The sequence below is a fragment of the Python bivittatus genome, unplaced genomic scaffold, assembly GCF_059951505.1.
Source record: "Python bivittatus isolate LINGU-HERP-01145 unplaced genomic scaffold, Pbiv_v1 ctg000850_np1212, whole genome shotgun sequence".
NCBI classification, from domain to species: Eukaryota; Metazoa; Chordata; class Lepidosauria; order Squamata; family Pythonidae; genus Python; species Python bivittatus.
In genome coordinates, this window is record NW_028277112.1 from 48,864,858 (window position 1) to 48,880,350 (window position 15,493).

General features: G+C 37.2%; 1 protein-coding gene across 3 annotated transcripts in view; it reads right to left on the reverse strand.

Annotated features, from left to right (window-relative positions):
- Positions 1 to 15,493, reverse strand: part of BNC2 (basonuclin zinc finger protein 2) — a 405,072-nt gene that overhangs the window by 289,811 nt on the left and 99,768 nt on the right. Inside the window, exon 2 of one of the 3 annotated variants that reach the window (XM_088129975.1) lies at positions 1,576 to 1,779. The exons of 1 other annotated variant lie outside the window; for it this stretch is intronic. In XM_088129975.1, the coding sequence (XP_087986101.1) occupies positions 1,576 to 1,779 (204 nt within the window). Of the gene's footprint in view, positions 1 to 1,575; positions 1,879 to 15,493 lie in introns of those variants that run through there. One more of the 3 variants, XM_088129974.1, reaches the window with a different exon arrangement.

Sequence of the window (15,493 nt, forward strand, 5' to 3'; positions counted from 1 at the left end):
AAAAGAGGTCCAATAAACTGATAAATAATGTATTGGAGTCTAGCATGAAATGTGGGAATTGCTCTTTTCGGTTAATCTTTGCAACATATAAGAAGTTGCCTTTTTAGCTTATGTTGATTGTATTTCTGTACAGTAAGCTGGTATCACTTGTAATCAGGGTCCCTCTACAGGATAAATCTAAATATACTTTATTTGAACACAGCCATCCTATGGAAAGTGCTTGTGCTATTTAAACTCTGTTCTGTACACGACTCTTCTACATTATAAACTATATTGGTCATAAAGGTGTTTTCTTTTTCTTGACTTTCCAAAAGATATTAGCATTTGCTTTTTCTTTTCACTGCAAGAACAAATTATCTCTTTTGCTACAACAGTGAGAGCCTATTTATGTCAATGGAATTCATTCATTTAAAAAAACTGACAATAAAAGACCTCTCTGAATAATAAAACATAGCTCACAACTTTTGATTGCTTCAGCTTCTTGATTAAGAGAATGCGAAACAACTTTTCAAAACAAGCAATTTAAAAAAAAAACACAAGAGGGAACAACTAGCATATGCTTTATTTTTTAAAAAGTTTCCTTTAGAATTCCTATCCTTTTAAGTGAGTCTACACTGGAAATCCCCCCTTCAAACTATGTGCGTGTTCATTTCATGCAGTACGTATTTCACGCAGAAGAAGCAAACAATTGCAAAAGAGAAGCCACAGCATGTTGGGCACGTATCACTAAGAGTTTGGTACCGATACATCCACCAGCCCTGTGATTAATTATCAGTAACTACTGGCCCTGCAAGAACATTTTAACTTTCCCAGTCAGAATGTCCATACCAGACTGCCTTAAATGCAATCCCCGGTTAAAGAACTGCTCTGGGTAGCACACCAGGATACAACTCCAGAGAAACTGTATGTGTGTGAGATTCTAAGAAAAGAGAGACAGCGAGAGAACAAGCAGCAGCTGGAACTGTTTCATCCAGCGACCCTCAGCTCTGTGCTAACAGGAATTCCAACACAACTGCTTTGTCCTCCTCTTTAGGATCCGGACCACGCTGTTTTCTGCCACCTGTACTCAATTAGACTGTTCTGTCCCCCCCCCCCCGTTTAGAAATAGTTTTCATAAGGGGGCTTACATATTCTGGGGGTGAAAAGGAAGAAAGGAGTTTTTGCTGGGACAGTAAGGGGCTTTTTTTTTTAAGTTAAAATAGGGGGGAGAAAAGAAAATGAGGAGGGTGGGAAAAAAGGAAAGAAGACAAAGCAACAAACCAGGGTAAATAATCTCACTTTAAAACTTTGAGAAGGGGGCTTGAATTTAAAAAGCAAAATTAGGCTTCCTTATCTGCTTGTTTCTATTTTTTTAGGAGCCCTTGGGGGATGCAACGAAGTAAACCCAGACATACCAAAGATTAAGTTATGACATTACAGAAACTGTGCAGCACTGAAATTAAAGAAACACAAAATGCAAATGATAAAAGGATGAAATGCAAATTTTAAAACACACAAAAGTATGCACAACCCAGCAACAGCAGCAGCAACAAAAGTGACCCTTCAAGATGTGACAATCAAAGTAAAGTCTCATACCTGCTGGGACATTCTGAATAAGAGGTTAGTGTCAGCGTTCTGCCATGTCCCCATGAAACCCGAGTCGGTTGTTGCCGTTCTTGTTGTTCCGAACTGCATGGAGTTGTCACTGCAGGAGTCTCTTAAAGTCAAGCCTCTTGCCCTCTTTCGTTCTGTGTGTCTCTGAATGTCTCTGTCTCTCACATCCACTTCTGCCTCTTCTGACTGAAAAGTGAAGGTGGATTTTTTTGAGTCTCTTGGCAGCCAGTAGCAGGAGTGTAGTGTTGTTAAGCTAGCTGCATTGTGCATTTCATTTGGGAAGAGGGGCTTTGGGGAGGGGGCAAGAGCTTCTTTCGCACCTTCTGCACAGTTACCCCTATCATTTATGCATACACTGTGACTCCCCAAGCTCGCCTTTGCTTGGTTTTACAGCTGCCTGTCAGGTGTGCCTGCTGCACTGAGGAGAGACCCAACCATCAGCTTCATACTCTCAGCCACTGGATGTCATTGGATAGCAGAGCAAAAGAGAGTCAACTGCACCGTTCCACTGTCAGGCACCAAATGACATCTTGCATTAGCCCACTTCAGTCTTAACATACACATGCACCTTCTAAGTCGCCTGCTGATCAGAGAAATTCAGGAGACCAGGCTGTGGCCCTTTCCTCTTTTAACAATGCTGTCAAGAACAGCATGTAATTGCTGACACTTCCCTGTTAAATGCAGACTGTAAACCTCCTAACAGAGGGGAGAGAAGAGGGCAAATCAACTCCTCATTCGTACAGACAATTAAGCATGCAGAATACTACACAAAGTTGATGTGGCTTTAATGTAAATACACATATACATACATATACATATATACACATACACCAACATATTAAAGATTGATACAGACATCAGAGCTTCTTTGCAATCATCCTAATCCAAATTTCTCAAAAAAAGCTCTTACCAAGAAGGAAGGGAGTGGAAAGCAATATGATCTTCAAATTCTTTTAAATATAAAACTAGAAAAATTACATATATGTTTCATCTCTCACATCTTTTTCTCCCCCTCCTTTTAACTGCCTAAATGCCTTCAGGAGCAGAAGTCAGAGGAAAGAGAAGTGTCTCCCTTCTTTTCTATAAAGATTAAAAGTAGCGCTTTTTTTTGGTCCTATTTAAAGTTTATAGATGAAGACTATGTAATAGCCTTTAACAACCTGAAGAAGAAGAAGACAGCAAAACAGTTCTACCCAAGGGGAAAAAAAGGCATTTTTCTATTAAGATAACCAACATTTATGAGAGACCATAAGAAGCCAAAAAGCCACTGATATCAACAACTTTTTAAAATCATCTGTATTTAGAACAATACATTGTATTTTCCCACTGCTGTTACGTAGGTTGCCATCCTATGAGGAAAAGCTGGAAGGAGGGGCAAGGAGTGGGGGGGGGAGAGAGAGAGTGAGCACGAACACCTATATGGAGTACACAAACACTGTAACTTCAAAAAACAAATGTAAAGCAGAATTCATGCTCTCTCATAAAAACAACTTGCATTAAAAAAGAAAAAGAATCTTGCTTGTCTCAACTGAAAGTGCAAGGAACATTAATCTTCTAATAACATCTACAATTTTAGAGGACAAATGTACCACTCCTGCAGCTTTTCCTTAACTAAAGAACAATAATAAACCTTATTCTCCTCAAAAGCAACAAAAGGATCACGAGAAAGCTTCAGTGGCAGCCTTGTGTCATTAGTGCGCAATGAGAAAAGATGAGGAAGTGTGCACTATGTTGACACAAATGTGTCTTCCTCTTTAGATCCTGGCATCTCCTGAAAGCTTTTCTGTTAAAACTTCCCTCCAGTTCACCGCCATTAAGCACACAAAAGTCTCAAAAGCTGCAAATTCAATATCTTAGAAGCAGAAACGAGAACTCAAAGAACTGTTGCCTTAAAATATATTAAGTCCACCTGCAGTCAAGAAAAACATTCTTGTTGCATGGAATGGGGAGGGGGGTGCAAAAAAAAAAAAAAAACCACCCTGTGAGTCAATTGTGCCAACAGTGGCTGTACCTTTACAGCTAACTATTACCCACTCAAACTCCTTCTCAAATTTGCTAGCCTCTTGCTTTCTGAAGTGGTACTCAGTGCTTTAGTCAAGCTGCCTGCTCAGCTCCTGACCTTCCCACTAATGGCTGTTATTTGTGGGAGGCTTAAGGACAATGTCAATAGCCAGCTCCCTGGCTCTGCATCTCCTACGCAGTGAATCTCCCCACCTCTCTTTTTCTTTCCCTCTTGTCCTGCAGTCCTCCCCACTCCCAGGGAGAGAAGGGTGGAGGGGAGGGGGAGGAGGGAGCAAAACCCACGCACACAAAATCAACTGGCATGCAGCAGCAAGCACCTGCAGTAATAGACTCTTTTATTAAAACTGTTATTCTGCAAGACTTGAAAGTCCCAGTGGACTGGGCCATGTCAAAGCCGATATAATTAACTAGAGGCTCAGCAACGGATCAATTACCAGACAAGCAAGTGATAGTGAAATCAATGAAAGATCATCAGCCACATTATCAGTGTTGCAACTCATTAGGATAAAACTGAGAAATGTGCTCAAAGCGAGCCCAAGCAAGGTGGCATTACAAAACAAAGGGCTAATTTGGAGACCCTGCTGTGAACAATCTGTAACAGAATTAGCCTTTTTCCCCCCTAAACTGCACAGCTCTGTAACTAAAAGTGACAGTCTGAGAGAAGCAGTTTATTAAGACACCAACTCCAAGTTTATTTAGTTCATAAACTCTCTCCTAGAAAATCAATACAGTCTGCACAGGGTTATTAGGCTGACTAGCTAATACATCCAAATCTGGTCTTCCCAAGCAGCCTCTAACGGAGGAAAAATTCTCAACAGCTGCAGAGGATGGCATAAGAAAAAAATTATCCCATAGCAGCTACGTCATGGCACACGACAGTAATACACAGTACGGAAAGGGACGGCTAGGACAACACTGGTGGAACTAACAAAACAGCATATTACAGCCTTCCTCACCACTAAGTACATTTAATGACACATTCCTGTTAAATGAAAAAATTGTTCTAATTAGATATATTAGAACTAAGAAGTAAACCAACATATGCCAACTGTCTCCAGTACAGTGCCCAAGATACCAGTCATTTTAGGATTAACAACAATCCTTACAATAATGAAACGCACAAGGTACAGTACACTAAGGATTCTCTACTAAAGCTGAGATCTTATCTACACACTTAACTGAGAGTAAAACCATTTGGATAAAATAAGATACATACATTCAGATTTCACCACCCTACATTGTTTTGTTCAAACTTAGAACCTTACCTGGAAACTGCTTAGCATGGATGGATGGTCAGATGTAAGAATTGTACAAAAACGTATTTCACCACTTGCATATACAGTGAGCACATTCTGAAATGCCTAGGGCGCTGATATAAATACAGCAAAATATATCAGTGTGGTAACCCATATTTAGTTGTATGATTTTTTTTTCATAGAAATAATTTCTGTATAGACATCTTGCAGTACTTCAATTGCCCTTAACATAATGAAAAATGACTCATTAATTTGCTCTAAAATAATATTCTTTATATTCAGTCTCCGATGTTAATATTTCCCTTTGAAATTAATTATTTTTTCCCCTTGGTGCAAGAAAATTGTCACTGTTATTTTTTAAAATATTGTCTCACAGGTATGGGTGTTTGTGTTAACTCACCTGACATTGGTGGGGGGGTTTTCCTATACTTCCAAGAATCATAAACACTACAAGTGTATAAATGTACTATTATCGTAGTGTTTTGAACTAAGCCACCATAGGTCATGTTTTTTAAAAAATCTTGAACAAAACTTTAACAGATTTCTATTTTTTAAAACTAGCTCTATTCTCCAGGGTCAATATTTTACGATCTTTAAATATGTTGTAAACTGAAAGAATTATCATAACATTTTTTTCATTCTGTATGACGGGGTCGCTGCCCTAATGAACAACCCATTCTTCCAAATATAGAAGAAACTGAGTGACATAATTCCCTGAATATAAAATGATTTTGGTATCAGTTTTAATTTTAAAAAGAACAATACATCTGCATTTCCACAATTAGGTGATTGCTACTTCATATTCAACATATTAATAGAAGAGAATTAATCAACACATATTGTAGTTTAACTTTTATAATTTTTTTGTACATATTATTTATTCATCCTTATTGTAACATTTAAACATTATATTTACTTAATTAGAAAATGTACACATTTAGAAATAAAGATAATGTCCTTGTGTCTCACTTATTTTATTCGCACTTCATCTGTATCAATAGAAGCAACATGAATTATCTTTAAGGGTCAATAGCATGTAAAAATCTTTAAAATGTTATTTTCCTGTATTTCAAATTTTAATCAGGAAAACAACTACAGATTTTTAAATCACTTTGATGTATACATGTACAAAAATTCACATTTCAGTTAGTATGAACTTACAAGATTGAGGGGAAAGAATGCAATTCATTCTGAAGCACAAGAAAGAATGTGCTTTTTTTTCCTATAAGGACTGCTATTAGCATTCATTCCCACAATTAATTGTTTACCACTGGTACTGATATTTACAATATTTGCTTTTCTAATATCTAGGAACTTGTTATAAATGCATAAATTAACCATACATACAGTAAATTTTGTTGAAGGAGGAAACACATTTAAGTAAGCTTGCCTAGGATTGCAATGTGAAGCTTTCACTTGAATGCTAGGAAAATCTAATGTACAGTCAAGAACCCTCATAAAACATGATTCCCAATCATAGAGAAGCAAACAAAAGTAGAACCCCATTGCAGGGCTCCTTGTATAACTGAAGTCAATAGACTGTATTCAGGTATACCATCTGACTAGGACCTTTATAAATCATAAATATATAGAAATTAATTAATATATCTAAGAAGCTTTAGCTTCTCTTACTAATGTTCTTCCATAACAGAATGCTAAATTTAGTAACATGTAGTTCAAAAACATCTACTTCATTAAAAAAAAAAAAAGTTGAAATGTTATCAGAGGAACATTCAGCAGCACAAGAGAGAAGTAAACCTTCTACCACAGGAGGCCATGCTACCTCCATCTTTTTTGTCCTGTCATCAGCAAAAACATTTTTATTCATATGGCTTTTTGACTTTTAAGCTGATTTGCAGAGTTTCATCTGATGGGTGTTGCTCTTTATCTTAAAAACTCATCAATAAGTTGAGTTTTGAAGTATTGATTATTTGGCTTTTTTAAACATATCTATATTTTATGGTTAGTGATCTTGAACACTTGTTTTTGTAAAAAGGAAACATAATAAAGAAGGGGGAGATAAAGAAAAAGAAGCAATTTTCACCTAATATTCTCTGAACAACTGTGTATAAATAAAAGTAATAATTAAAAATAGTCTTACAATGAATTTTTAAATTACCAGGTTAAAATACGTATTGGAATGTAGCAATACTGGAACCTCTCTCTGAACATATAAGCTAGAAAAGCAGAAATTACACACAAGCAAAAGAGTAGAAAGGTGTGAGCTTTCTCCTTATCACTTTGACTAAGTGATGAATCAAGGAGTTTTAGCAGCAGTTAGAAACGTATCTAGGCTTGAAAAATGTTAGATTTGCTACGGGAAAAAAACTGACTTAATTGGCAGGGACTGGGTATATATGTTTCAATACGCTTTTTAAGACATATACATGTCTGCAAAGAATTCTGTATGCTCCATTGATTTACTGTACACTACCTGTAATTCCCAGAGTCTGCTGCAGCTGCTAACAGATTTTATATCAGTAATAACAGTAAACTGCCCTTTATCCTTCTGTTATTAACTATTCATTTTCTAGGCTTGGTTAAGTAGATTGCTGGGTTAAAGATCAGTGGTTTTTCATGTGACACACTCCAGTTTTCATTTAACAGTCTGTTAGGACAAAAATGTCCCTGTTCTTACCATAATAATAAAATGGGTCCTCCATATCTCATGATAATCGGCCCTTGATTACATCTAAACAGCCAAGCTTAGATAAATTTTTAGAAGATTTTCTAAATGCATGCCCTGAACAGATTCAGCAGAGGAGAAAGAACTGTTTCAGCAAACACCAAAAATGATTAGCCTTGCATGCACAGGAAGAATATAGGAAGAGGATCTGAATAAGAATCAATGAGTCCACATTGCAAATAGGCTTTATTCAGTTGTCCAGGACTATTGTCCATCCTTAGTTTAGTCATCCCCAACCTGTTGTGTTGGGCTCAGGAACCCCAGCTTCATTGGAAGCGCCAAGGAGGGAAAGTGTATTGTGCCTCAGTGTATTTAAGGTTGAGTTAGAGGCATCCTAGGAACTTATCTTAATCACTTAATTCTTAAACCCAACTTTGGCTCTAACCCCTTAGGAGCACAACGTAGACCCATCCATCTTGTCCCTCTGTATGATCTGGGTACAGGCCACTTTCCAGAGTCATTGGTTGATGTTTTATCCATCCACTTGTACCTGAACATTTTTACTACCGGAATAATAATAAATAATTAACCTGTACCCTTCTGCAATACAAAGCAGAGATGTCCCCTGCCCCCAAAATTATGCCCCATATGAAATGCCTAATTAACCTGAGTATTTTTATTCATATGACACCACAGGAACCCATTTTGTGGGAACAGATCTCCACCTTTGTTTTAAAGGTACGGCACTTGCCTTCATCATCAAATTAATTCCAAGTATAGTATTGGGTATATTGCAGAGGAAGAGATGGTAGGCATCACTTAAATAGGATAAGTAACTGTAACCCAGTTTGGAGGGGAAAAACAACTTTTGATTTTCTATAAAAGACTGAAGTCCCCTCTGCCTTATCCTGAAGCCTTAAAGTGCTTTCAAACATATTGTTGAACCTGCTTACTTTTTTATTTTATTAAGTTTTTACTAAGTATCATTAACCCATTAGTTAACGTAACAGCTTAACGTTATTCTGTTTTGCATCAACATTTGTACTGCATACACTGAAATAAAAGGTCCCAGAAACACAAGGAAAAAGAGTTGCTTGAACTCAAATTTCCTAGCTCTAACTCTAAGATCCTACTCAATTTTTATCTGCATTCTCCAGTTGGATGTGAAAGCAGGGGTTCCCCCCTCCCAACACTACTTTTCCTGTTGTCATATACTAATACTTACAGTGCATTTCATTTTTCAACAGGGAGTGTCTCTCCCCAGGAGCTCAAATGGAGCAGAAAGCACAGTGATCATTTGTTAGGCCTTTAATAATTGTCAGGGGATTGCTGGTAGGGCTAGGCACCATGACACATAGCTCACTTTATCCTGATTTAATTATAAGATAAATCAGGATTAACCTGGACTCATCAGATTATATTTCTGTTGGATTATAAAGCTCACAACCAGTCTTAAACTGCCTTTTTGCCTTTTTCTAAGTACCTCCAGCCACAAATTCCATTAAGAGCCATATGTACATAACTTTATGCAATAAAGAAAAAGATGGGACTATGTGCTATTACAAGAGCAGGGATATATTAAAACTACACAAAGCTGGCAGGATGACAGTAGTTCCGAGGTGGCATTTTAATAGAGCAAACAGCGTTTTCTTCCCTCAAGAATGTAAGTCAAGGAATAGCTCTGCAACATCTGTTAGACTATGAAATGTTAACAGATGTCTTAAGTGAAAAAAGTAGAAGAATCCATACAGGAAACCTTACGCCAAACAGATACTGCTAACTTTCCACATATTACAGGGAAAAAATATTGGCAGCCTGCTTCATTTCTGTAAAACTTATAAAGCATTTCTTCCGCTTGGGTTTTCCTAAGTAGGAAGATACTGACTCATAGCTAAAAATCCATTTAAAACATATCAGTTTCTAATAATGACACATATTTTTGAAGCTTACATTCATATACTCATGATTTTTAAATATTTATGCATAGCTTTTTATATACTTTTGCTTTGAGAGATAGATAAGGGGAGTTTTAAGTGGATAGTCTCAAAACAAAAGAACTTACAGGGACTATGTATTTTTAAGTTGCTTGCTGTAAGATTTATTCGGACAATAGCCAACATCACTGACATGCCATTGCTACCATGAGCAAGAGAATTTCTGTGCCCTTCACATACGACTATAACATTTAATTGAACATTTAAACTTGAATATTATTCCTCATGCAACTTATGGCTCAAATATTAAATATATCATTATTAACAAGAACGTTACAACTAGAACATTCCTGATCTCCTTAAATATACTTTTATGCAAAGTCTACTGCAAAAAATTACTTTACACATGTTTACACCTAACACCACATATGGTTAGCTCTGAAAAGGAAAGGAAAAAATAAAAGGGTAAACAAAGCACAAGACTAGTAAAGAGATCAAGAATTTCTCATCTGTACTAAATGAATAACGAACACAGGTTGATGTATACTGTATAGAAAAGCTATGTCTGGTTTTTGTATATTATCTTTTATTATGCTTTCCAATGTTAAAAAACAAAGCATACTGTATGTACATAAGTATGTCTCTGTGTGAGAATGTGTTAATATATGCATGCATAACTTTCTTTATTGGCTAGTTTCTCCATTAAGTCTCCTCCCAACTCCATTTTCTTCATGATAATTATTCATAAGGATCCAGACATTTGGAAGCTACCAAGGGAAAACCAGCCAGAATTGAATACAATCTGGTCTGCCACTTTTTCTTGGCTTGTTAGTCATGTCCTGTTCATGCTTGCATTCAAGCCTTCCTATACTTTCAGTGATTTGGGGCTACTGATTCCTGGAAAAACAAAAGTCTTTAATTTGTAACTATTGTTTTTTCATCAGAAAAGCTCACCTGATTCTCCTGTATTTAGTAGAAAAGATTGAACGCAGCAGTGTGGACCAAGTTGGGTGCATCCTTTTCTAAAACTGCTCAAGTTTTTTTGGGGGGGGGGTGGCAGGGAGCTGAAAACAATTACAAGCAATCTGGACCTTTTACCTATTCAGGTAAATGACATCTATCAAATGTAATCTTAGTAGGTGTCTGATTATTCCTCTATCAAGATTGTTAACTCCTCTAGCAAGCTAAGATATATCGAGATGGGCTTGTAAATTTATGAAAATGTTTAATCCACGCCTTCATTGTCAGTCTGGTTCCTGGCCAGGTTATAAAGATGTGGAGACTTCTATTTAAATGCAGAGAAAGGGGGGCTCAGTCAGTTGATCTGGACCAGCTACAGTTCTTCTGTTATTCCCATGACATGTGTACTATTATTGTGCTGAAGATACTGAACTCCATAATTCACTGACAGATTACACAGAAACTGGCACTTTGATCTTGAATCTTAATCTGGGGGCTATAGTACAGTAAACCTAACCAAGTGCAGATGACACTAATAGGGACCTTTTGGGGTTTCAGAGTAATCTGTTATCATGGAATAGGGTTTTCTGGTTTGATCAAGAGAAAAGTCTAAGCAGGCTTCACTGAAATACCAAAGATGTTTTTTCATATTTCATTTGTTGCCAAGAATCTGGTTCTTTCTGACCAGTGCAAAATTCCACATTGATTGATCATTCTGAAACTTCTAGGCTAGACTATGGTAACTTTTTTTTTTAATGTAGGGCTGGTTTTAAATATGACCTGGAACTTCCACTACCCCAAAATGTGGTTCCCTAACTTTTTCTATTCATGTTAGAAGAGCACTGTGACTCATATTGGCTGCTTGAATGTTCCTAGCCAAATTCATGTGGATGACTTCAACAAATTCAGACAAATGCAGTTTCCGATATCACTGCTAGGTGAAATCAGTATGTTAGGTCTTGTTTTGTATATCTTTCCTTATTCTAGATAGAACAGAATTCATTTCATATTATGAGTATTACCAGATGGGATTTCTAATCTGCTCAAGGAGTAGACTAAGTTTCCTAGCAACCAACTGATGTCATTGCTGCAACTTTGGTCCTATCTACCTGCTAATATAGGTAATATATTTTTTATTTTTTTGCAAATAGTAACTTTGATTTGCAGTAGCAAATAGTACTGTAGAAATGGCTGTGGTTTTACTCTGCTGGTTTGCACTGGGCAGTCTTTGGCCACAACCATACAGCTGCTGTGCCATGCTTCTCTTCCATCACAAAACTGGCAGGAAATCAGCTGCTTTAAATCTTGCAACCCCTACAGGCATGCCCTTACAAAAGGATCTGTGTTGTGTCGTACTGTTGTCCACAGAGTTTTAACATTCAAGATTCCAAGGGCTGTGATTGATAAGAGTCCTCAGCTGAGATTTAAGCCTGCCCAGCATACTTCACCACATAAAATGCCTCCTCTAACTGGCATGCATAACTCTCCAAATACTCCATGCACTGCATTTTTTTTCTTTCTCACATTACAGTATCTTCAACTGACTTTTTTTTTATTCTTAGAAACTGTGGTCAACCATTCAACTGTTCAACCTTAGTGCTGATCACTGAGTGGCAGCAAAAAGTTAGAGTTTTAAATATCTTGGTGGCAATCTAGTGGTCATCTGGATTTGTGCAACTCCTGAAGGGCTGTTGAAGTGTGAGAAAGTGGTTTAACTGTGGCAATTGATATGGGAACCATAAATTACCCTAGGAATATTATGTGGGAATAGGAATTGAGGAGGTAAGGCTCCTGGAACCATGGCCACTGGGAAGGAATTCCCTGCTCAGCAAGCTATAGGAGTACTAGAAACAATCCTTTCAGTTGCGTTTCCAATTACTTGCTTTAAACCACTTGACCTGTTCAAAAAAGACAAAAATGTTTAGAAGCTGGTGTCCTAGTTTCCCTCACAGACAAACAACAATTGGGGAGCAGGAGAACAGGTCAGGGACTAGATGGAAAGTCCCACAGGAAACTGGCAGAACCAACTGGAGCCACACATTTGCCAACACTGAACATGTCATTTCAGGCCACCTCCGCCAGACACATCAATGTGCCCAACAGTGCCTGCACACCCAGTGCCTGTAAGCAGGATAAAGCAGAAGCAGAATAAAACTACTTTCAGAGAGAAGTTCCTACAACTAGCCTTGGGCTGCCTCAAGTATGGATGGACAATGAGATACAGGCAGCAGCATGCAGACATCTCCTCTGGAAATGGTACTGGGCTATTCTCGAGTCAGGAAAAGGAGGCTGTTTGGATTTATCCTGTGTGGTCATCCTGTCTCTCAGCATAATGGCAGAGCAACAAGAATGGCTCAGGAAGCCAAGGTAGAGGATTGTAATGTCAAGAAGTATGCTACCATGGTGGGCAGATGAGGCACTTTCAATTTACTATCTTTACTGCTTTTTGGGGGAGCAGAAAAGGTTTTGTTTTAAGCATAAAACTGAGGGGGTGGATTGAGACATTCAGTAACTGGCCAGTAGCTGAGCATTTATTGACTGCTCACCTACTTGTCAGGAAAAGCACATTTTGATTGGCTGTAGAGTCTTTACAAATGCTCCAAACTCACAGAACAGAAGTGTTGGTCATGTGCATGTAATTAAAATGGGGGAAACAGCTGATTGAAGCCCTGCTTCATTTAGTTCTGATTTCATAATGCCTGAGCAGTAAGATTGCTGGTCATCTGGAAGTGGTCTTCAGTCATATTTCTTAAGTCTGAATTAACAGGTCCAGCAACTGAGATTTTGCTGCCCTAACACTGAAAGGTAGATCATCTCAACTAATGCATACTAAACTGTCATGAGAAGTGTTCTGAGCCATTTCAAGAGGTTTTAAAACCAAATACTAAAACTAGAGATCTCTGTACACTTCCAAAGAAATCTCATTAAATAAAATAGGAGTGACTTCTGAATAGATACACAGAGAATTTTGCTGTAATTTATTATCTAATGATAAAACCAACTGAACTGCAAGTGTCACATCTGCCCTCTTTCTGTCCAGAAGACACAAGTTCACTACCATCACCAGACAAGTAGTAGCAGCTGCTGTCACATCAAAGTCCTATGAATACACGGAGAAAAAGATCAATCTTCAGAGAACTGCCATTTGTTAAAATACATCTTGCACACAAAGAGTTCCCACCCAGTGCTAAGAATTATTTTCATTAATAGAGAGTTATCTCAGGAAATGTGGATAGAAAACAATTGGGCCAAATATACTGCTCAATCCAAGGTACCAGCTGTTGCTTGATAAAACAGAATACTGATGGGCATGGGAAATTGCAACTGATTATTTTTCTAATATAAAACAGTCTAGCCATGCAGTTCTTCTGTATGTATCAAGGGACAGGTAATTTCATCTATCAAAAAACAGAAAAATGGGGCCCTAGTTGTGATCTAGTTTTATGACATCCGAAAGCACCTTCATACATATTGTGGGCCTTCAAGCAACATTAGCGCTGGAAGCTTAGTAAGATTGATCTTGGAGCTTCGTGGTCTCTTATTGTCAACAGTACATTATAAAACCAATACTAAATACTTTATAAACAGGTCTCCCTACAGTGTATTAGAAGAACAGTGCATATTTCATACTCTATAGTTTAGTAGCCACACATCCATCAGACAATTAAATAATTTATAAGGGGCTTAAAAGTGCAATACAAGTCAATAAACTTTTGAATACTTACAAGCTGCTAGCTACAACCAATTTACTAGACTTTTTAATTACTTGAACATTCACAATGGAAAATTGCTATTTTGTCATTATATATGAGCATGAGGATGAATGAAAACATGAGAAAATAGCTCATTATATATATTACATATTTCAAATTAATTTTCTCTCAGCTCATTTAAATGTGTTGATTTAAATATAAAATTAAACACATACAAATTCATCTATAATGCATTTTGAATGCTTCAGAGTTTTACACAGAATTGATACACATTCAGAATACTGTATTATTATTCACACAATCAGCCAGATGTTTAGATTGGATTTAGCATTTTTATCCACCTATTGAGTCCTTTCCAAGGATCTGGGATAGGCAGATGCTGTTGTTTGATTTGTTAAAGGTATTGTCACAAGATGTAAGCTGTTCCAGGTAAATCTGCCTTTTGCAATTGACTGATGGTGAGTTTGTCAATGCCGATGGTCTTCAAGTGGTGCTCCAGATGTTTTGAGATTGCACCCAAGGCGCCTATTACTATTGGTACTATCTTTGTTTTCTTTTGCCACAGTTATTCTATTTCTATTTACGGGTCTTTGTATCTTGTGATTTTCTCCAGTTCTTTCTCTTCTATTCTGCTGTCTCCAGGTATTGCAATGTCCACTATCCAGACTTTTTTGTCTTTCTTATCAACAATTGTTAAGTCTGGGGTGTTGTGTGGCAGGTGCTTGTCTGTTTGAATTCTAAACTCCCAGAGCACTTTAGCTTCTTCGTTCTCTATTACTTTGTCTGTTTTGTGGTCCCACCAGTTCTTGTTGTTGTTGTTATCACAAAGCCCCACAACTATATTTTAGCTTGGGGAATTTCCCCTGCTTAACCTTTTCACAATCAGCCAAGATGCAGTTACCTGCTGTCACTTGGAAGTCTTATAACAGCCTAAATCCTGTAACTCCTTGTAGAATATTTATTAAAAACATCATAAGAGGTGCAAGAATTTCTCATCCCAATTAGATCCAACTTAATTTTTTTCTGTTATGACTCTTTTAATTATTTGTTCAACATGAACATTAATAAAGGTCGTAACAGAATTTTTTAAAGTTGGATCTAATTGGGATGAGACAACTTGCACCTCTTATGATGTTTTTAATGAATATTCTACAAAGACTTATAGTATTTAAGCTGTCACAAGAGGTTGTATATGATGTGCATAAACTAGAATGAGGGATGTGGAAATTAGGTTCGACAAATGTTGCCTACTGTACAAATTACTCTCCTTATATATTTCAAATTTGTTTTAAAATTTCTCAAGCTTTTCTTAAAAAACAAATAAATGAAAAATACAACAAAGATGGGAGTGCCCCTGAATACACTAGATGGCACATCAATACAGAATCA